Source organism: Osmia bicornis, chromosome 3 (assembly GCF_907164935.1).
Source record: "Osmia bicornis bicornis chromosome 3, iOsmBic2.1, whole genome shotgun sequence".
In the NCBI taxonomy this organism is placed as follows: domain Eukaryota; kingdom Metazoa; phylum Arthropoda; class Insecta; order Hymenoptera; family Megachilidae; genus Osmia; species Osmia bicornis.
The window spans coordinates 7,550,803-7,572,492 of record NC_060218.1 but is presented as its reverse complement, the minus strand read 5'-3'; the positions used below and the strand labels follow the sequence as shown (position 1 = coordinate 7,572,492).

Below are 21,690 nucleotides of genomic sequence, written 5' to 3'. Positions count from 1 at the left end.
GCGCCAGCGCAACCGCCATCCTCGTCGCGCGCATATTTCCGCGTGCACATCCGCTCCGTTCGACATTCGGGGCTTGCTATTCGGTCAGAATGCATTTCAATAGCTTCGTTATCGCGACGGTCACTGGTGGCTGGACATAAAATTTTGTTTAATTGGGTAATTAACGGGCGACCGTCGCAGGGAGAATGGACGTGGGTAGACAGACACGGTGGAACTCTAACTACAATTAAGGATATGAATGGTTAATTCTCAAATTTAAATTCTCAATTTTCTACATTGCATTATTATTATAATTGTAATGCTGTTTAAATTTTCTTCTTTCTTTTTTCTCATTATTCGATTACAGTGCTTATATTTAAATCGTCACGATATGTATAATATGCTCATTACCAGCACTCAATTATCATACACATAGGAGTGTTAAAATTCTAGGGAATAGAAAACTAGATTATCAACAAACGGGAACTACCAAAGGGATCAAAATGGCTTGTTTCAGGTTCCTTATTTTAAATTATAAAATTGATTAAAATGTTTTTGTTGGCATATATGTGGACTTTTATTGAGATAAAGAATTACTACTTTATGTTTCACTTTTTATGTATTTATTTTTTTATTTTATTTTCAATTTAAAGCTCTATGTATATACATGTTAGATAAGATATAACGATTCATGGTCCTCTTACCAGAAGATGCAAGATCTTCCCTAATCTGTGGCCAAATCTTTCTAGAACATCCTTATCGCTTTACACTTGCCATGTGACACCATGATTTCAGGTCATCGCGCGTACTTTGAAGATCGTATATCGAACTCTTTATCGCCAATTCGTAAACAAAACATCCGCAACTCTTGATTTCGTCGCGCCTCAGGTATCAGCTAAAGGATCGGTTACCGCCGGGGCCAAGATCGATGAGAGACATATGGCACCGGGTATCGATAACCCCTTGAGAAATAGGTCAAAGTCTTTAAATGCATTGACCCTGACACGTGTTTTACCTCTAGCAAATATTTGATGCTAACATACATTGAACGCTGATAGTTCTGGTATTTTAATCATAATTTCAATCTATGCACATATTGTTACAGTATTTTCATGTAATATTAAAAAGGTTGTGTAGGATTTATCAAAGAGTATAGAGGCAAAAATATTCTCTTAATTTTTGTTAGAATGTGTAAACAAATACTCTTTCTTCAAACGATATCCGATACAATCCTTATTTTAATCTTTGTTTATGGGACCAGATAAGAGAGTCTGGTAACCCAATATTCAGTCTTTCAAAATCAGTTTAACTGCATCTCTCGTTAATAGAATACGTGCCTTCCTAATTGAATAAAGAATTTAATAAAGTGTAATTGTTTATTAATTGCTAACCTTATGCCCAATAGGTTGCAAATAATATTCTAATTATATCTATTTCCTTTTATATTTTAAATTTAGTATTTCTGTAATTATCTATGACTGAAGATATAAGAGTAATAATATGATTGGTGAAAAACAACCCTCTCGTCGCACCCCAATTTATTTCTGCTCTCCTGTTGCGAAAAGCCTCGAGCCATCCCAAATCGAAGTCCGTTTGACCCGTGAAGACAATACAGTCCTGCCAATCGAGCTAAGGGAAACATTTTTTCGATTACTTCATACTTTCTCGATCACATACACCGCTGATCCGGCATTCCTTCTTTCGTCTACCGACGAGCTCGCGAATCTGTTCGATTCGCGAGGAACGAAGGGAAAGAATCATCTCCTGAAGGGAACCCTGATACACGCTTGTCCCGGGGAAACGAGAAACGGACGATGAAATGAAGACACGCGGAGAATTATAGAAAAGAGATAGGTCCGTTCGGTAGAGATGGAATATCGAGCACGGTTCATGAAATCCTGGTGTGAAGAAGCTGAAGATCATCTAAACGTCAGATCCAGATGTGTGGAGTAGATCGTACAATTACTTTAACCCTTTTGCTCCGAGAAGTTCTAATACAAAATGCATATTGCAGGCAGCAAATTTGCAAGTAGCAATAACACACATTTTTTTTGCAAACATAGCAATAATTATTTTTTATTAAGAAAATAGATGGAACTGAAATTTATTGTTAGAGAAGATAAAGTTATCAGTGAAAGGTATTAAATGAGTTCCTATAAAAAATTCTAAAGTCATGATATATTAATAAAATGGTCTTTTATAAAAATTTACAATATTGAAAGGGTTAACAAAAATTGTGAGATAATTTATATTACATCGGTGCACAGCTATGATATTAATTTATTAATACTCAAAGTTTTACTATTTACTTAGCTTAACTAAGTATTTAAAGTGTTCTAAGTAAACTTATCTTAATTATGTATTTGCATATATTTTGCAAAAAAATTTAACATATTCATAACTGAAGATTTTATAAATTGAAGTGCCTATTGGTTTCCAACGAATGAAAATTCAAGTCTCTGCACCCGATTCGTATCTAATCATTACATAATTAATCAACGAGGCTTGATGAAATCTTGACGAGAGAGAACGAAGAGGAAGTGGCATGGCATCGGTGATCAAACTGGTCCAGAGTTCGAGAAAGATGAAATAAACACCAGCTGCCCTTACCTGAAATCCTGATCGCAAGATGTTGAAGATCATCTCGAGAAACGGTCCATTATCACAGCATCTGGATCATCTGTTCTCATAGGCTTCGGGTCATTCGATTGTTCCTTGTTTTTCGATAAAATCGAACTAGCTGACTGAACAATCGCACAATCTCTGGAATTCAATGTCTCATCTCAAACATTAAAAGAAAAAAATATTTAAAATAATCTAAAATTTAGGAAATACAAATGAAAAGGGGTACAAATATGAAATTAGGGTCCATTATGTAAGAATTGATTATTTATCTCTCATTTAGATAATATTCATTTAAATAAATTGAAAAATACAGTTAATCACTCGGCCATAAAATAACAGCATTACCAACAATTTGTTGGTAATGAAAGGGTTAAAATTTGGAACAGAGAAAATTAGGGTCGGGAGAGGAAGCGCTTCTTCTGGCGCCACGTGTTTCATTGATTCGCGACGCATGAATGGAACTAGGTTACGCTTGCGTACTCGAGCACGTGGCCGAGCCGAACGAAAGCCTCCTCGCTCCTCTGCGATCCTAATGAATACGAAGCACAAAAGTGAGTGGTGAACAAATGGTAGACGAACGACGGCAACGTGGTAACGACTAAGAAAGCGAATGACGTTGGTCAGTTTGCGGAACCGTTAAGATGGCGAACTCGTTTAACCCTTCTTTCGCGTCTTCGAGTGGGTTCCCGCACCTGTTCCACGATTCGCGTTGCAGGCATCCCGTTGGACGAATCAATGGGCGAATATGTTTCTGATGGTTCATGCGAGCCTGGTCCTCGCGGAACAGGAATGCGAGTGGTGAACCAATAGGCAAGAACGAGGCGAGACGAGAAGAACGTAAAATGGTGTTCAGTGAATGGAAAGCAGGAAATACCTTGGTAACGTAATCCAAGACATTTCAACGCGTCCGTGCAACCTTCGGTAGGTTAAAAGTAGCTCTACTGTAAGATATAGAATTGTAAATGAAACTTATTTTTGTTATTTAGCAATATTCGATGTTTATTTTTTATTATTTTGATTGAGAGATGTTTTGTTACTTTCTTTTATTTTAACCATCAGACGGCGGACCATGGAGAGAACCCTAATTTTAATTTAATTTAATTTTTCTAAATTTTACAATGTTTCTTTAAAAATTATTCTTCTAATATATGAAGATAAATATATGAAAAGTCAATATATTCAACATTTAACTTTAGATTAATATCCTTGTTTGGGTCATGATTGACCCAAACTCCGCTGTTCAAGGGTTAATGATACGAATTCTAAATGATGTCGTAATTCTAAAACGAAGTAAAAGTGTTTATTTATTAATATACACTTTTATAACGTAGAACGATTATAATGACATTTTCTAGTTATATTCAGATAGTTCTATGGATAATATGTCATACAGTTTATGGCATGACATTTTTGTACTTCTCCTTCCAGTAGTCATGTTTGTCTCGGTATAGATCCTTCTCCATTTTCAATTCTTGATTAATGTTCATGTAATTATTATCTTCTCCCAGGGGCTCCCAGTTCACAGTGATATCCTCGTCCAACTTTGATGTTGGGTTTCTAAAAATAATTATTAATAGATATTTCGAAGTAATTTCACGTAATTAGTAAGAAAAGTTACAAACCCGTCTTTGGCAAAATTCGTCCACAGTTTGGTTAAAATATTTGTCATTCTTTCTGCGGGAGAACCAGGTTCTGGTAAATTTTTGAAAGCTTCAGAATAAAAGAGGTAACCCAATTCGTCACCGTGTGCAACTCCTACAAAGAAAGAAATATTTTGTATACAATTTTTAATATTATTATAAATGCTTTTTGATTGAAAATCAGCAGCTTACCATCACTAATACCAAATAGACTTTTCATAAGACCAAATGGAGCTTGATAAGAAAATAGATACTCATAAATTGCAGCTGAATTTCGAGCTTTTATGATATCGAGTGATAACAGCTCTCCTGCGTTGAAGAAAACATCATTTAACATCTGCAACGTATAGACACATTCATTTCAAATATACATAAATCCAAATAATTATAATTTACCGTGGTGTATTCTTTCAAATCGTCCTTCGATACTTGTTTATCGCCAAAGTAGAATTTTCTTAAACATTCACCAGTTTTCTTCTTCAAATCTGAATCGGTGATGTTCAAATCGTCTGGCAGAAATCTTTCTGGTTCACTGTTCAATACTTCAATTTCGTCTATGAACACTGTAAAATTAAGGAAATAGAAAAAATTTTATATCGATTAGGTATACAACAAGTGAGAAATTAATAATCTTGGTGTTACATACAACGTTGGGCATTAAATATACATTCATCGGTGACAACTCCGGTCATTAAAGGCACATCCGCAATTCTTCCAGTCTTCAATAATGTCCAGGGATCAGTTGGCAAAAATATATCTTGCCCCAAGTCCACTTCAACAGACGGGACGAAAGCGAATGTATGTCCATTCAAAATATTCTAAAATTCCAAAAGATTTGAGAAACTAAAATTTCAATAGATTTAAAAAAATAATGTTCAAATGGTTCACCTCACTCTTCATTATTTCATGTGATGCAGAAATGATATCTTTCACGTGAAATTCGGACAATTTTTGAACCAATTCCTCAGAATCAGTAGTCTGTATTCCAAGAGCCTCTCCTAACTTGAAAGCGAGTTCTCTGGGATTGTACGTCATCGCCCATGGATTAACAATTGTTCCACTTTGCTGAATAGCTGCACTGAACAAACCTGAAATACAACAAAACAAATAGAATTCAGTTTAGTCAGAATACTATTAAAATTTCTGAAAATAATCCTCACCTTCGGACATAGGGGATAACATATGATACTCTACGGAAGCTCCACCAGAACTATGACCAAAAATGGTAACTCTATTTGGACAACCACCAAAGAAGTGTATATTATCCTTCACCCATTTCAGTGCCATTACTTGGTCCTTCATTCCAGCGTTTCCGGGAGCACTTTTGTCTCCCGTATTCAAAAATCCTGAAACAAAAAGAAAATCAATCGATAATGATTAACCATTTTGCTAAATGAAAAATAATCGACGTTTGTTTTATATTTATTAAATTATTTACCAAGAGCACCAAGTCTGAAATTGATAGTAACAACTACCACATCGTTTTCAATCAAGAAATCCGGTCCGAATAATGTATCATCAGCCATACCAGTATTCCATCCACCAGGGTGGAACCATACCATCACAGCTTTGCGAGCTTCTTTATCCAGAACTGGTGTGTAAACGTTTAAATATAAACAATCCTCATCGCCGATCAGGCCCTTTTTGAGCATGCAATAAAAGGGGCATGTAAAACGATGCATGGTTGCATCGTATACCCCTTCCCAAGGATCCGCGGGTTCAGGTGTCTACAAATTATTATTATCTCAATATCATAGCATTTATAATAAATTTAATGAATTTGTTAAAGAATAATTCTAATCGTTCGCTTACTCGAAATTTATTAGGACCCACATTTGGTTTCACGTAAGGGATGCCCTTAAAACTGTAATAGTGTTTATTTTTCAGTATAGTCTCGGTTTTCAATCCCTTCAGTATTCCCTGAGGAATCTCCAATTGCACTTCCTGTTCCGCATTCGCCGAAATAAATAAAAATCCGTAAAGCAAAATGTTAGCTAGCCACATTTCGAGATTCTAACTGAACTTATAGGTATCCATTGCTTTTATAGAGACGAATATCCTCCGATCGCTCGTCCGAGATCTGAAATGACAAACTGTGGAAAAATACATTACGTAAACGGTGTACGCCGGAAAACATGGTAGTACGAGCATGGATAATCCTTGCGACGATACGTTTTTTTTCCTATTCGTCGGTCATAATAACGAACAACTATAATTTTGTCAAACGACTAAAAGTGTAGGATATCCTGAATTTATTCTGATCGACGTTATCATCTTTATTGTCATCCCGACTTCCGGAATTATCCGGGAAAACGAACGAACAGATGAAACGTTAGCTAAATATTGTTTTTCGTAACGCTAAACAAATTGTCAAGCATTAGACGGATGCGTAATTAGACATGCATGCATGGCCATGTGTCGAGACGCTAGAATCAAATGTAATTATTTAAGTGATATTTATAACATTTGAAATTATAGTTTATTTTTAGAAACACGATTTTTTCATTCCTTTGAATTCATATTTTTTGTAAGAAAATAATTGATCGTTCAGTATTACTGAAAACATTAATTTTCTGTAAAGATTACAATTTTGGAATTTTCGTATTACAGTTTAATGAAGTCTTAAAATGAAATAAAGAAAGCCAGTGTACAGTCGTTTCGTAGGTTGTTAGTGAAGCAAAATCAAGGGCGTTCTGGTGGTCGAGCAAAGAAAAAGAAAAAAAGCGCGAAACCTCGTGACGTTTATTGGAGCGCAGCACGGAAAACTTGCAAGGGTGAAAATTGTAAAGTTACAACGGAGTAAAACTCACCTCTCCAACGTTTCTACTTTCCTAGTAACATATTTAATATTACTTGATATTTACGTTAAATTATTAAATTAAACAATTTGGTGACCTGGTTACATCGGCAACCTGGTACAGTCTAAATAGAAAGTTTATTCTTTTTCATCTCTTAATTCCTGTCTTATATTGATTTTTTTACATTGAACAAAGAAATGTAACTATTTCATATGTAATAAAAATGAAACACGGTTTCATTCATGAAAATGATTAAATTGATGCATAATGAGGGATTGTTTATTATTACAATTGGAAAATTGTGAAGATAAATCGGAAGCAAATAAAATATAATAAGTTCGTGTGAAACCCGATCGAAACTTGTATTTGAGAATATTTAACCTCTTCGAATAATCTGCTTTCCTATTATTTGAACACCACTCAGCACACCCTCTGGATTCCCACAGGATGTACATGACATTTGACCCAGGGTAGGGTCAATCTTGATTCAGATTTATAAAAAGTATTAAATTAAAGAAAAAAATATACAGATCAATGTAATACATGTTCTATGTCAGATTCTTATGAATGGATATTATGAACATTTTTATATTATAACTTTGGTTTAAAATAATTATTAATTATACTATATATGTATACATATACATATATGTTAAAAAATTCTGTGTGATTGAGACCTACATTCTTGATGAATGGTTACTTATTTTAAATAGTAAGCTTTTGTACTAATGTAATGGTATATATTTGTTGCAAATATTGATCAATATTTATGTAAAATCGGTGTGTAATGCGATTTTATGTTATAAAATGATTTAAAGAACAGTTCTTTCACCGGGGGCGTAGCTCAGATGGTAGAGCGCTCGCTTAGCATGCGAGAGGTACCGGGATCGATGCCCGGCGCCTCCAATATCGTGAAATTAATTTTTTATTTTTCAATACAACTACTTTTTAATAGCAAATAATAACAAAATAATAGATCAATAATTATAATCAAGTTTTTAGCCACATTTTATTTCCTAAGTATAAAGATTACACACATAACACGTTTGCGTTTTAAAACACATATTTCTAATGAAAAATAATTTGTAATGTTACACAGGTATGACAGATGCATACTATCTTCAAAATGAAATTATGGACCCACCGCTCAACTACAATGGAGCAAAACGGTCCCACTGTCCAGCAGTGATACACAAACAACCCGCCAACAGACAAGACACTTCATTAAGGTTAAAACAATTAAGATCGGAAATGAGTCGAGTAGCTTCCGTTCAAGGACCACCTCTTGATGGCTACATCGTTACTTCCGATGATGCACATCAGGTGATTACCACAGATGTTTCATATTACTTTAGAAATAATTAAATAGAAAGTTAGAAAATTATCTAAAATCAAATATTATTATTAAATTTTTTTTAATTAATTTACAACACTGTTTCTTTACTTCAGTTATATTTTTCTTGAATGTACTTGAATTTTCAGACAGTGAACATCGTTAATCATGGCCGAGAGGGCCCGGTGGAGGTACCATTCGAGTGAGATTTCGCGTTCGCAGATTTCTCAAGCTTCCCTTGACTTTTTTACTTTCTAATTTAACTAAAAAAATGATCTAATAAAATTTCTCCAAGGTGTGCCTTTTGATTTTCCCCAAGTACTGAAAAGCTTTCTAATCACGAGTGTTGCTATCATCCATTCATTCAAATAATGATCAAAGCCTCGTAACTTCGAATAAATCAAATTGTCAACGTCACGAGCATATTAAATCGTGATCTCTGTCATTATCAGAGCGCTTCATTGGATCCCCGTGATATGAGGCGAGAATTCATCACTGGATTCTACGGTAGTGCCGGAGAAGCTGTCATTACCTTGGACAAAGCTGTACTTTGGACTGATGGGAGGTATCATATTCAGGCAGACCATCAGCTTGACTGCAATTGGATACTGATGAAACGTGGCAGAGGAGAAGTAAATGCAGATAGAATCCATTCTCAGAATTTTTTAAATAAACAAAAAATAGCTGACAATTGTTGCAAAAAAAAAGAAGAATTAATTCTAAGTTGATCAGATTAATTATTAGAGTTATTTATTAAAATATGAAAAGAATGATATAATTTAATTTAAGTTATTATTTTATGCATTTAATTTAATAATTATACAATTATTAAGAAAGCCCTAAAAAATGAAATTGATCTTTAAATCTATGAAAATCCATCACTTGAAAAAAATTATTATTATTGCTATATTATAGTTCTTTCGATATAATGTAATTTTTTATAAATAATCTTTTTTCACATCTTGATTAATAACGAACATAATTAAAATCCAATGACTGGTACTGTACGTAGACATATACAATATATATGACCCGCTTAGTTGCGCTATTTGCTACCAGATGGCTAACAGAGCCGAGCGTTTTCCCGCATCGGATATCTCATCGTAAGCGCTATATAAGAGCCGCAGCGACAGTTGAAAGTTAAGACTATACTTCACAGGATCATTTCTGTAGTAAGTTAGTCTCCCTTCTGGTTCAAAACAGAAGTTGATGCAACCACGATGAGGAGGAACAGCTCCTTTCCTTGAGCGTGAGGAAGACTCGAGAAGTTGACTTTGTTCAATTTCTCAGTCATCGATGATCGTTCATCTCCTGTACTCAGTATGGGGGAGATGGGAATGGGGCTTTCTGAGTGGTTTCATTATATAAAAATATCAAAATTAAAAATATTTTATTTTGGAGAAATGAAAATAAGAAATCGAAAAGAGAGAAACATATGGGAATGCATGGTATTTCTTTATTATTTTGTCATTTTATCGTACCGTACCATCATAAAAAATTAGTTTACATTTATGTAAAGTACCTATTACCACGTAGATAGAGTTACACAATATCTTGCAACAGGTTTCAACATTATTATTGATCATGCAGGTCCCTTCCATAACGGAATGGTTGAAGCACCAGTTTCAAAGTCGTGCGATCGCGCGTATTGGCGCTGATCCAACGCTCGTCTCTGCCATCGACTGGGAAATGTGGGAAGATGAATTAGGTAATAAAATTTGTCCGTAAAAACATTAAACCCGTCAGTTCAAACGAGCATGAAATTTATACGTATCATCATACCGTTCCACCCAGCAATTCATAAAAATAAAACATTTCAATTAAGCTGCCTGTTAGACTTTGTATGATTTACTGTAATATCTCGTGACTTTATCACAGTTGCTACCGTTTAAAAATCATTTCATATGATTTATTAGAGTATCCCTAATTAACAATAGCGTTCGTATCCAGCAAATTCGTCCGTGAGATTGATTCCTGTCCATAACAACCTGGTGGACTTGATCTGGCAGATCGGTCGACCGAATTACAATACACATCCGGCGTATCCGTTGCAAGACAAGTATTCCGGAAGAGCCTGGCAGGACAAGGTTCAATCAGTTCGGGATGAAATGGAAATTTCTGGAGCCGATGCACTGGTCCTTACCGCTCTCGACGAGATAGCATGGCTTTTCAATATCCGTGGATACGATTTGCCGAACACCCCTGTTCTTAGAGCTTATGCGGTTATCACATTGAGATCGATACATTTGTTCGCGCCGAGGCATAAGATCCCAATGTCTGTTGATGTACATTTGAAGATGGATGTATGCACCCACGCGAATTGCGTGAAGTAAGTGAAGAATAATTACTGATAAATTGTATAATATTGCACTTGTAATTAATTCTGAAAATTTCTATAAGTATCACCTTATCTGTATACTCAGCTTAAATGTTATCGGTAATGTATTTTCCTTTTTTGTTTATGTATCTTTAATTAAGGCCTTTTCATGACTCTCTTTCCAAGATTTACTTTTCTTGTGAGAAAAACAATTAAATGCAATTCTAAATTAAATTCTTTCTTTCCTTGTTGCAACAGGTTGGTTCATATTTTATTTTCACTTGTTTTTCTCAATAAGAAGGTCCTATATTTTTCATAATACGTCTTTTTAATAAAAGCTTCTTCATGACTCTCTTTTAATACTTTGCCTAAATTGCCATTCTATATAATGCCTACATATTATTATACATATAGTACCAGGAAAAGTTTATATAATATTAAAATAATTCGGATATTCCATACTTTGCTCTAAAACGCCAGGCATTCTATACAATGCCTGCATTTCGTACATTATCGGTAACGGATATAAAAAGGGAGGCAGCCATTAAAGTATTAAGTATTATAATTTGTATAAGAAAAATTACTATTTCAGATGGCATAATTACACGTCCATTTGGTACGATTTGCGAACCATGTCCCAAGCCTGGAACATAGTATGGCTGCCAACACGATGTGCCTATAGTCCAGGTGCTTCCATGGAAATATTTAATTCTGTACGTACAAAATTAGTAACAAATAATTAATATACCGTACTAATATCATAAACCATTTAAAATAAAAAAAATATCAAAGTCACTTCCTCTTTCCCGCCTAAACGCATAGGGAATAGGGGTTCGACTGTACAAGTGTTAGAGCGGATAATCCTAGGCGAATGTACACCTTCTTCGACATGTTCTCCTGTCACCATAGAGCTTGTTGAGCTTAGCTTGATCCCCATGTGACGAGCTGACACACCTTCATAGACGTGTAGACTAAACAGGGACAGGTCTCTTCCGTTCGCACAAAGTTCTCATTATCGAAACGATGAGAACGCGATTGTTACTATAAAAAACATATAGTACTATGGAAACACGTGATGCTAGACGATGTTCACGGTGGTGGATAGATTCACCTACTCCTCGGCATGGTAGCCGGAGCTTCGGGACGCCTGAACGCCCGCGGCATCAGGAGTCAGAGAGCAGTTCTTCAGCTTCGGCAACGATCGTACCCTACCACCACAATCCCTATTTCGAATTGTTTGCATGAAATAAAAATATTGTATTTGATATTTTAGATGTTCGTTTATAAATTTAAGTGGAGGAACAAAGATTAAATCCACCACTAAATCCATCGCCAATGATAATGTATTTGGGTTGTAATTATTAAATCATTTTGAATTTAAGCCGCAGTAGGATTTTAAAATTAAAAAATTGGAAAAAATGATTTCATAATAGGTATTGAAGAATACGAAAAAATTTAATAAGCTTATAATAAGTTACTATTGAAAATCTTCATCAGATATACTATCAGTTTCAGAACTTGAATCCTTATCTTCACTATAGCACCAGAGCACATCGTCTTCAATACCACTTAAATTATTAATAATGTAACATTTTAAAAAAGATTTTTCAATCATTATTGAATTATCAATTTGCAGATCCCACCGGAAAAACGATTACCAAAACCATCCCCGGTATTAAGTCTACGAGCCGAAAAGAACGAGGTCGAAGCTGAAGGGATGAGAAGATCTCACCTAAGGGATGGAATAGCGATGTGCGATTTTCTCGCTTACATGGAGGAACAATACGAATTGAATTCGGATGGTTGGGATGAAATGCAGGTAGCCAGACTGGCGAATGAGTTTCGTTACGAACAAGACAAAAATAAAGGCATATCTTTCCCAACCATTGCTGGATATGGACCTCATGCTGCCATCCCTCATTATGAACCCAACAATCTCACTAATATTAAAATTGGAACAACGTCCACGTTGGTGGTGGATTCTGGAGGACAGTATCTAGGTAATAAGGGTTTATAATTATTTTTAACTTGATGGTCTAGTTTAATCTCATTTTTCTAGATGGGACGACGGATATCACGAGGACTCTCCATTTTGGTACACCAACGGAGGAACAGAGAAAGGCATACACAAGGGTGTTAATTGGTGCAATACAATTGTCGTCTTTGATTTTTCCAAACAGCTTGAAGTCTAATCAATTGGACATTGTTGCAAGAGCACCATTGTGGAACGTTGGATACGACTACCTGCATGGAACTGGTCATGGGATAGGACACTTCCTGTCTGTCCATGAATGTTTGTCTCATCATTTTGTAAAAATTGAAAATATTTTTATGAATATCCTCGTTCGTATGAATCTTTCACTTCAGTCTTGGGAATTTTTTAATTAACACTTTGGATCTTAATGAATCGTCAGAGGATTTAGCAATTTTTTTTTAACTTTATATCATGAATAATAAAACTATGATTTCATAAATTTATCCATATTTCTAGCACCCATTGGTGTGTCCTACATGCAAGTTCCATCATCAGATAAAGTGTGTGGACCAGTGGAATTGAAACCAGGATTCTTCTTGTCTAATGAGCCAGGATACTACAAAGAAGGAGATTTCGGTGTGCGTTTAGAAAATGTCCTCGAAACTGTGGAAGCAGGCAAATCAGTACGTTGCTAGATTATTCAAAATTATTTTTTAAATTCCAGTTTGATCTTAAGGTAAATGTGTTTTTGCAGAAGAACTCTGAAACTTTTTTAAAATTTAGAGACATCACCCTGGTTCCATATGAGCCAAAATTAATTGACATTAGTATGTTAAACCCATCTCATGTAAGTTTTCTTTTATTTAAAAAAATGAGATGGAGAATGGAGAAATACGGAAAGGTATAATTTTATTTTATATCTGTGTACAGAGACGATGGTTAAATAATTATAATCGTCGAATTAGAGAGGAAGTTGGTATAGAATTAAAAAGGCGATTAAAAATGAATGCCTTCGATTGGATGCTGAAGAAAACTGCAACCATTCCAGAGTTGAGTCCGGTCGATGAAGGACTGTTTTTCGGCCATTCTCATTCAACTCCTTCCACTTTTAAACAGTTCCATGTATTAGTTGTTATTGTTTTCATTTATCATATGTTATTTAGTAAGTATACAAATATTATTTACAATTCAACCACTCTTTTCGAATTTTTTTATATTGTCAATCTTCCAGGTATACGGAGTTAATTAATGGTAAGGAAGATTTGTAAAAATCTAGTGAACAATCCTTACTATAGCGAAATTAAAAAATTATTTGCGAAGAAAGCAAACATCTGTATCTAAATTAATAATTGTATGTTGAAATTTCCTTTCTCTTTTTAGTGCTACTGCCAATTTAGTATACTTGTTTCAGTATCATGGTTTATTTTAATAAAAGGTAGGATAGAAAGAGAAATAACAAATAGAAAAGTCTTTTGAGTATCGAAAATTTAAGTAAATGCATAAACAATTGTATTTTGTAAATATACGTAATTTATAGTATGTATAAAAAATTGAATTCTACTTCGAAGAATAAACGAAGAATTTATAAAACACTATTTCCAAATAAAACGATCCTTTAATTGTCATAATTCATATTCAAAATATTCTTCCTTTATAATTTGATTTTAATAAAGTGAATAATGAATATTTAACTGAATTGAAATAAGTAATTTATTTAATAATACAGTATTATTTACACATTATCTACATATTTATATTAATTTCTTAGATACAAATACTAGTTTGTCTTTTCAACTGGAGTCCAATCAATTTGCCGCCGTTTAAATTGCTTAACATTAGGGATTTTAAAATGTTTTAAAATATTTTCTAAAAAAAAACAATATAGTATCAATAATTGTGCAGTATAATAACATAGGTCTAAATGTATACACTCACCCACTACTTGTTTATCTAATTTGTATTCTTGAGCTATTTGCTTCGCAGAATATTCAGTAGGGTTTTCATTATGCTTGGAAATAAAATCCAATGCTTGCCTTAAGGAACATTTACCCTCAGGAATTACATCTGATACGTAAACACCATATTCAAACAGAGGAGTTTGACTTCTGTCTTGTGGTAATGATTTAGTAGAAGATGATACTTCAACCTAATAGTAAAAAAATATTATTTTTCTAAATCATAGAATGATATATCAATAGAAACTTTTTTTTGAGATAAACATACCTTTGGATTATCAGACTCAACAAAAACTTGTTTTAATCGGTCATCCAACTGTGTATCCTTCTTTAAGTGGGTTTCCATAAAATTTGGATACACTGAAACAAAAATGAACTTCAGAAAAGTTGTGGTGATTATCATTTCTGATATAAAAACAAAACAAAACAACTTTGTTTTAAGAACTGGGACTGAATGCTCTGAAAATAGCTTACATTTATCTACTATTTCCTTTTGTTTCTTTACATATGGATACTGAGGTGCAGGAGTAGGCTTCGATTTTGCAAGAATCCGCTCCGTACGATTTTCAATGTTAAATGTACGAAGTGGTCGTGAAAAGTAGGAATATACTTTTCCCATTCTTCTGAGATCTAGATCCAATAACAAATCTTTAATTCTGAAAATCGTAACTTAAAATATATTTTATTTATATTTATTTGAAAATAACATAATTACATGAAATCAAAATTTTAATAAAATAAGTCAAAACTTTGTATATATTTGAAATAATCTATAAAAATGTAAGACTTAACGGTAGTTATAAGAATATTGATGCTCGAGAGTCTATAACTGCGAAAAGACCAGTTTTCGTTCTTTTCTGCGCATTGTCGCTCTGATTGGCGATACTCAGACGAGGTGGAAAGCGATTGGCGGAGAATTCGCTGCGTTCCCCCACCATCGTCCAACCTGCGCGTCTTAGTTATGGACTCTCGGGACATCAAGCATATACTTAACATAAGTGTTAGGTTATGATCTTAACCTATACTGAATTTTGTTCAATTGAAGTAGAATGTCAACCAATATATATAATTAAAATCTGCTTTTCGCTATCACTATTGTAATAAAAAACTCAGTTTGTAAATTTAACAATTATTAAACATTTTGTTATATTATTGTTCGGCCTAATTTGCGATGAAACGTGAGCTGATTTACCGACGCGAAATTCCGAGTTACATACTATTAATAATATAATAATAATATTATATTACTGACATATAATTTCTTTCTTTTAACTTTATTTTCTAATACACAAAATACATTTTTCTTGTAATAAAATAAAATTACAAATGTCCAAAGATAAAGGTATTTCTGAGAAAAGTATACCGGTATTTGAATATCATTGGTTGAAATAGGACCATAATTCTTCAACGCCAAAAGTTGTACTTTATTAGTTTTACCGCTATTTGAAATGCAATGTTAATGTTGTAGTTGCCTCTGGCGTATTGCTTCGAAAATAAATTATAAAACGGGTTTTATTCTTTCCGAATATTTGACAAATATTTAATGTGAGCAAAAAGTTGAGGAATACAATTTTGTAGGTTTACGAATACAAGTTGTCCGCCATTAATGGAGGGAGTTTCAGAACGTTCAGTGAAAATAGTTGCAGATGCTTGCGAAGACGCGGTGGAAAGAAATATACCGTATGTGTCAACAAATCAATAATATTACAATTAAATGTAATTTTATTCATAAAATATGAAAGCAGTGATTTGAGATTCAATGATAAAAGAGTATTGTAATATCTTTTATGTGAAAAATAAGTAGAACATACTACACTTCCGACAGCTTACGCGTAACCGCCAAAATTACGGACAGAAACGCCATCTTGTGTAAAAATGTTGACATCTTACTAAATTGGGAAAGATTTTATGATTGCTGTTTATTCGAGTCTGGTGACTCGATTTGAGTATTTATATACGTTAAAAAATGTAACTTTATCTACTAATTGACACATCAACAAGTTTTTTTATTATAAGGTGATAATTGTGTTGCTAACGGGAAATCACATTAATGAATTAACTCTTCTGTTTAGCTTTGTGTTTACAAACATTACAGCGTATGGTTTCAAGGATTTTTCTAATGATACCTGATTTTTTTACAGAAATTCATATAATATAAAGTCACGATGTTTTACGCACATTTTGTGTTGGCCAAAAAGGGGCCGCTGGCTCGTATTTGGTTAGCCGCTCATTGGGACAAGAAATTAACAAAAGCTCATGTATTTGAAACGAACATTGAAAAATCTGTAGATGGTATATTACAGCCAAAGGTATTTATGAACCACTAAGTTTTTCTCATATAAACTTGTAAAATAATGTTATTTTTATATTTTGTATCCTCTGTTGCATCCAAGCTATTTTCAAGAATTTATTTAATTACTAAAGAGGCATTTAATTTTTTAGGTAAAAATGGCTCTAAGAACCTCAGGCCATTTATTATTGGGTGTAGTACGGATATACTCACGGAAGGCTAAATACCTTTTGGCTGATTGTAATGAAGCATTTGTCAAAATAAAAATGGCCTTCAGGCCAGGCATGGTCGATCTGCCAGAAGAACATAGAGAAGCTGCTGTAACAGCTATAACATTACCTGAAGTTTTTCATGATTTTGATACAGCAATGCCAGAATTAAAGTAAGAGCAAGCATAGTGACATTATTGAGTTTGCAAGTATTATTTGCTCAATATAAGTATTTTATTACAGAGATGTAGATATTGAAGCACAGTTTAGTTTAAACCAATCTCGGGCAGAAGAAATAACCATGAGAGAAGATTATGGTAGCCTGGCTTTAGTTTCTCATGATCAAGGATTTGGTGATATGAGTTTTGATGCGGAACCACCAGAATTACTGAGACATGCTGGTGCTGTAGAACCATCACTGGATCAAGTATGCCATTGTACTGTCATGATTTAATGTCATTTATCAAGAATAAATACTATGTTAATTTTTTAGACTCATATGTTATTCACTGATGGGCCAGGAATCGAAGCAGCTTTAGAACCAAAAGAAAAAGAACCAGTTCCAGGTCCATCGGTAACAGCACAAGCTATGGATATAGACATGCCTATTAGAGATGACGGCTTCGGTGGACATCTTGGACAAGATATTATATGTAAGTAATCGGCGAAAGAAACTCTAAATAATTTTTTTAATAAAATTTATATATATTATATTTTCATTTAGCGGGAGGTCTGTTCGAGGGTGGTTTATTCGATGAAGCACCAATGGGTGAAGTACCTGTACCTGAGGTTAGTGCAGTAACAGAAGCACAAGAACCAGGTGTAGTCCCTGGAGCTCCACCCTCTGTTCACGATGAATCTGAAGAAGAAATGGGAGATCGCTTTGGAGGACCACCATCTCCAATGGGAGGAATGAGGTATTCAACTTTTTATGGTTAATTAATTAGTTATCCGCTGTATATATTACATACTACGTCTACTTTGCAGTTCTGATGAATCCAGACCCGTTTCCCCAGCCGCGACTGGAGAAGAAGCAGAAGGAAGAATAAGTGTTGCAAGTCGGCGTTTTACACCTGCTCCACCTACTATTCCCGAAGAGCGTCCAATGGAAGCTATCGAAGAAGCTCCACCGCTACAGGACCAAACTACATTGTTACACGATGAAGAAGAAAGTTTTGCTCTTGCACCAGTTGATGCATCTGCTCTAAAAGGTTTGTCACGTTAAAATATTATTTCGTTTGAATTATAATATTACCTACCGCAACCTAATGTTTTAATATTAATAATTTAAATAGGATTCACAAAAGCTAAACGTAAGCGCAAGCTTATCGTAGATGAAGTCAAAAATATTTCTGGTGAAGAAATGAAAGCACAATTATCAGACACGAGTGATATTATTACAACTTTGGATTTGGCACCACCCACGAAAAGATTGATGCACTGGAAGGAAACTGGCGGAGTTGAAAAATTGTTTGCTTTACCTGGAAGACCAATACCAGCACGTGTATTATTTAAGGTAATTTCAATGTTCTTATATTTTTAAATATTTATTATTCTTATTCTTATCTTTTTTTCAATGTAATAGAATTATCAACGACACTTAACAAGCAAGTCCTATGACCACGAAGACTTTGGACGTTTAGCAGGCGAAGAAGAGGGTATGCCCTTGGAACAAATGAGAGAACCCGTGGAAGTAGAATCGTTTGAACAATCTATCATAAGTAAACGCATGGGTCGTAAACGAAAAGCACCATTCGACGAGGAGGTAATTTCTTTTTTTAACTCCCATAAATATTAATTATAAAATTTCATTATTTTATTTAACTGTTCTATGTTTATTATAGGTAAGGCCACCACCTCCTGCACCAGTACCTCCTCCAGTGGAAACCGCCCCCGAAGCAATAGAAGTTCCAAGCATAGTTGCCCAACCAAGTCTTCCTCCCCCGGAATCCCCAGTACCACCCCCGGAAGTATCTTTACCGACGGAACCATCGTTAGCCGAAATCAGTGGCGTAGTGCCTCCTGTAGAAGAAGTAGAAATGGCACCACCAGCAGCTGAAGCACCTATGCTTCCCTCAGAAATACCTGAAATTCCTCCAACCGAGGCTGTTGCCGCACCTGAAGAACCAACTCCAACCATTCCAACAGAACCGGAAGTTACAGCTGCGCCATCAGCTGAAATGCCTCAGATGGAAAATATGGGTTATGATCAGGTTAATTTTGCATATTGCTTTTTAATATGTGATAGTACTATTGTGAAATGTTAGTTATTAATTGCGGTATGTATAATAGGCTCAACTTCAAGTACCCACCTATCCCGGATATGATGAACATCCTCCACCACCCCACACGCCTGCTATATCCGAAAGAGGGCCCGCGACTCCATGGAATCACGAAGACTACGAATTCCCACCATCTGTTGGACCTGTACGTATACGATTCCAGCTATGCGGCTTAAAGTTTAATATTTACCAGAACGAATTCATAAGTTAAGGCTTTCGTTTAACAGGAAGAGCAACAGATAGATGAAACTTATGAACAGTTTGAAGAACGAGTTCTTAACAAAAGAGCAGCACATATGTACCAAGTTATTAAAAGTAAACTAGAAACCAAAGATAGGTTGACGCTATCGGAAATGGCATACAAAAATAATCGTAAACAGGTTGGTATTTAAAAATACAATTTATAGAAGATATTTAAAGAAATTTAAAATGGTAATAAATTTTCTGGTTTTTGTTTAGGTTGCACAAAAATTCTATACCTTATTAGTTCTTAAAAAGTTCCAAGTATTAGAGCTGTATCAAGAACGCCCGTATACTGAAATTGTAGTCAACAAAGGACCAAAATTCGAAAATCCTGCATTGTAAAAGTATTAGGTATTTCTTACCTTAAATTTACTGTTAATGAATGATTGGGAAGGGAGATTGTAACTATTTTTAATCTTACAGGAAATAAGCGGTTTATCTAAATTCTTTTCTTTTTGAAAGATAAATTGTAAAATAATATATAAAGCTACTGGAAGTAATTATAATTGTAAGGACACTGGTTTGTATAAAACCAGATTACATTATTTTGGACCTTCTGCATGTTTATTGTGATAAAAAAGAAAATTCATTGAAAGGTACAGAAATTTACCATTTAAATATGTATAATTTTTTACTTCGAAGAAATCGTCTTCATTACATTTATTATCAATCCGAACAGGGTAGGGTTTGTATATAATATATTAATGAATAGTAAAGACATTTTATATCTTACTATTTACAAGCAACTTCTTGAGTCTACTGCAGGACGGTCCAAAATTAGTAATAGTTTTACAAAATAATTTATGAAGTTTGATACGATAAATTTTGTTGAGATATTCGAAAAAATAATGGGCGATTTAAATCTATATATTGTATTGCTAAATTTTCTTTATTCAAAATCAAGAACGTATTATAATTTTTTCTCTTTAGCATACTTATATCTACTAATGTAAACAATTATTAATGGAAGAATCATGAAATTATTTTATGGATAATACTTTTATGTATTACAGTCATACTTTAGGATCAATCGCAAGATTAAGTTATTTAAATGCTACATATATTTTTGTCTTTACACTGATCATAATCTGTATAGTTACTTTTCCGTATGAATCACTGGGAGTTTATTATCCACTATAAGTTATATCTATGTTGTTAACAACATTCCAAAGAGCTTTGATTTAATAGTCGCACTTTTGTGGTTCAATTTTTATCATTGAGTTTTTTTTATTGTACCTTGGAAAAATGTTTACATTATGTGAAAATTGTTTAATCATATCTAACCGCTATTTTAAGGAAAATAGCGTTATGGTTAGTAATTTAATTAATCCAACAATGAGAAATGTTCAATAATTTATTGTTATATATGTATACCTGCTTTATGGGATACAACTGTTAAATCGTAATAAAAAGAAGGTACTATATTTTATCAAATTGACTTGTCAGAAATATTTCAAGAGCAATCATGTTACATTGTAAATATACATGCATAGTAAACAATATGAGCTATCATTGTGCAAGTATGACTATCTAAAGACGTGTCATAAAAAAAAGGGAAGTCGACTGCTACGATATATACTTGAAATGCCTGATTGTAAATAGTCTCATGATTCATTAATCAATATACATCTGTTTATAAAATAAAAAGACGAAAAATATTTCTGAAATATTCCTTTTTGAAATTCAAAACCCTAAAGTACATATCACATGATACTTAAAAATATTAATCCATTATTTTCCATTAATAAACTGTTACGAAATTATACAAAAATTTACTAAGTTTATATTAAAGTGTTTCCTTTATTAATTTTACCTACTGCATGTATAACATATACGTGTTAAAATTATGTTTACGTATTAAATATTTTTCTTCACGATTATTATTCAATGTACTAAATACATGTAAGATTTGTTATTAAATCCACAATCAAATTCGTTTTAATACCGCTGTACTGAAATGTTTGAAAATTGCACTTTAAGTAATGAATGTTTTACATTAAATATATTTTAAGAAACCTGTCTTTTTTTTTTTTAATTTCTAATG

General features: G+C 33.7%; 4 protein-coding genes and 2 non-coding genes across 17 annotated transcripts in view; 4 read left to right on the top strand and 2 right to left on the bottom strand.

Moving 5' to 3' along the window:
- LOC114877802 (xaa-Pro aminopeptidase ApepP-like) overlaps window positions 1-14,269 on the top strand; it is a 31,472-nt gene extending 17,203 nt beyond the window's left edge. For 2 of the 5 annotated variants that reach the window (XM_029190848.2, XM_029190849.2), the window contains exons 2-13: window positions 8,142-8,365; window positions 8,525-8,566; window positions 8,828-9,007; window positions 9,966-10,083; window positions 10,326-10,704; window positions 11,285-11,405; window positions 12,329-12,692; window positions 12,752-12,985; window positions 13,184-13,350; window positions 13,422-13,514; window positions 13,598-13,829; window positions 13,899-14,269. In XM_029190848.2, the coding sequence (XP_029046681.1) occupies window positions 8,142-8,365; window positions 8,525-8,566; window positions 8,828-9,007; window positions 9,966-10,083; window positions 10,326-10,704; window positions 11,285-11,405; window positions 12,329-12,692; window positions 12,752-12,985; window positions 13,184-13,350; window positions 13,422-13,514; window positions 13,598-13,829; window positions 13,899-13,912 (2,168 nt within the window). In that variant the 3' untranslated portion in view covers window positions 13,913-14,269. Of the gene's footprint in view, window positions 1-8,141; window positions 8,366-8,524; window positions 8,567-8,827; window positions 9,008-9,513; window positions 9,824-9,965; window positions 10,084-10,325; window positions 10,705-11,284; window positions 11,406-12,328; window positions 12,693-12,751; window positions 12,986-13,183; window positions 13,351-13,421; window positions 13,515-13,597; window positions 13,830-13,898 lie in introns of those variants that run through there. The other 3 variants (XM_046284970.1, XM_029190850.2, XM_029190851.2) reach the window with 3 other exon arrangements.
- On the bottom strand, window positions 3,877-6,276 carry LOC114877803 (esterase FE4-like). Its single transcript, XM_029190852.2, has 9 exons — window positions 6,057-6,276; window positions 5,683-5,971; window positions 5,405-5,590; window positions 5,133-5,332; window positions 4,891-5,062; window positions 4,641-4,807; window positions 4,437-4,581; window positions 4,227-4,359; window positions 3,877-4,161 (listed from the first exon to the last, which is right to left on the bottom strand). The coding sequence occupies exons 1-9, from the start codon at window positions 6,246-6,248 to the stop codon at window positions 3,999-4,001; spliced, it is 1,647 nt and encodes a 548-aa protein (XP_029046685.1). The 5' UTR covers window positions 6,249-6,276; the 3' UTR covers window positions 3,877-3,998.
- Trnaa-agc lies at window positions 7,876-7,948 on the top strand. Its single transcript has one exon. It is a non-coding gene; the product is annotated as a tRNA-Ala (tRNA).
- Window positions 9,518-9,731, top strand: LOC114877812. The gene has a single exon (XR_003789635.1). It is a non-coding gene; the product is annotated as a small nucleolar RNA U3 (small nucleolar RNA).
- A 90-nt stretch (window positions 14,270-14,359) lies between the features above and the next one.
- On the bottom strand, window positions 14,360-15,975 carry LOC114877804 (protein NDUFAF4 homolog). 6 transcript variants are annotated; one of them, XM_029190858.2, is made up of 5 exons: window positions 15,875-15,975; window positions 15,097-15,252; window positions 14,891-14,982; window positions 14,603-14,813; window positions 14,360-14,533 (listed from the first exon to the last, which is right to left on the bottom strand). In XM_029190858.2, the coding sequence occupies exons 2-5, from the start codon at window positions 15,239-15,241 to the stop codon at window positions 14,445-14,447; spliced, it is 537 nt and encodes a 178-aa protein (XP_029046691.1). In that variant the 5' UTR covers window positions 15,242-15,252; window positions 15,875-15,975; the 3' UTR covers window positions 14,360-14,444. The 6 variants fall into 6 exon arrangements, with proteins under 6 accessions (XP_029046691.1, XP_029046686.1, XP_029046689.1 ...); XM_029190853.2 differs by lacking the exon at window positions 15,875-15,975 and adding an exon at window positions 15,338-15,849; XM_029190856.2 differs by lacking the exon at window positions 15,875-15,975 and adding an exon at window positions 15,415-15,849.
- Window positions 15,976-16,085: 110 nt separating this feature from the next.
- On the top strand, window positions 16,086-21,430 carry LOC114877801 (double-strand-break repair protein rad21 homolog). 3 transcript variants are annotated; one of them, XM_029190847.1, is made up of 14 exons: window positions 16,309-16,638; window positions 16,764-16,931; window positions 17,065-17,294; window positions 17,365-17,548; window positions 17,615-17,774; window positions 17,846-18,038; window positions 18,109-18,332; window positions 18,417-18,637; window positions 18,707-18,886; window positions 18,966-19,334; window positions 19,414-19,548; window positions 19,631-19,783; window positions 19,863-19,997; window positions 20,070-21,430. In XM_029190847.1, exons 2-13 carry the CDS (start codon window positions 16,788-16,790, stop codon window positions 19,986-19,988), a joined length of 2,319 nt encoding a protein of 772 aa, XP_029046680.1. In that variant the 5' UTR covers window positions 16,309-16,638; window positions 16,764-16,787; the 3' UTR covers window positions 19,989-19,997; window positions 20,070-21,430. The 3 variants fall into 3 exon arrangements, with proteins under 3 accessions (XP_029046679.1, XP_029046680.1, XP_029046677.1); XM_029190846.2 differs by lacking the exon at window positions 16,309-16,638 and adding an exon at window positions 16,086-16,302 and having other exon boundaries at window positions 19,863-21,430; XM_029190844.1 differs by having other exon boundaries at window positions 19,863-21,430.
- The last annotated feature ends 260 nt before the right edge of the window (window positions 21,431-21,690 follow it).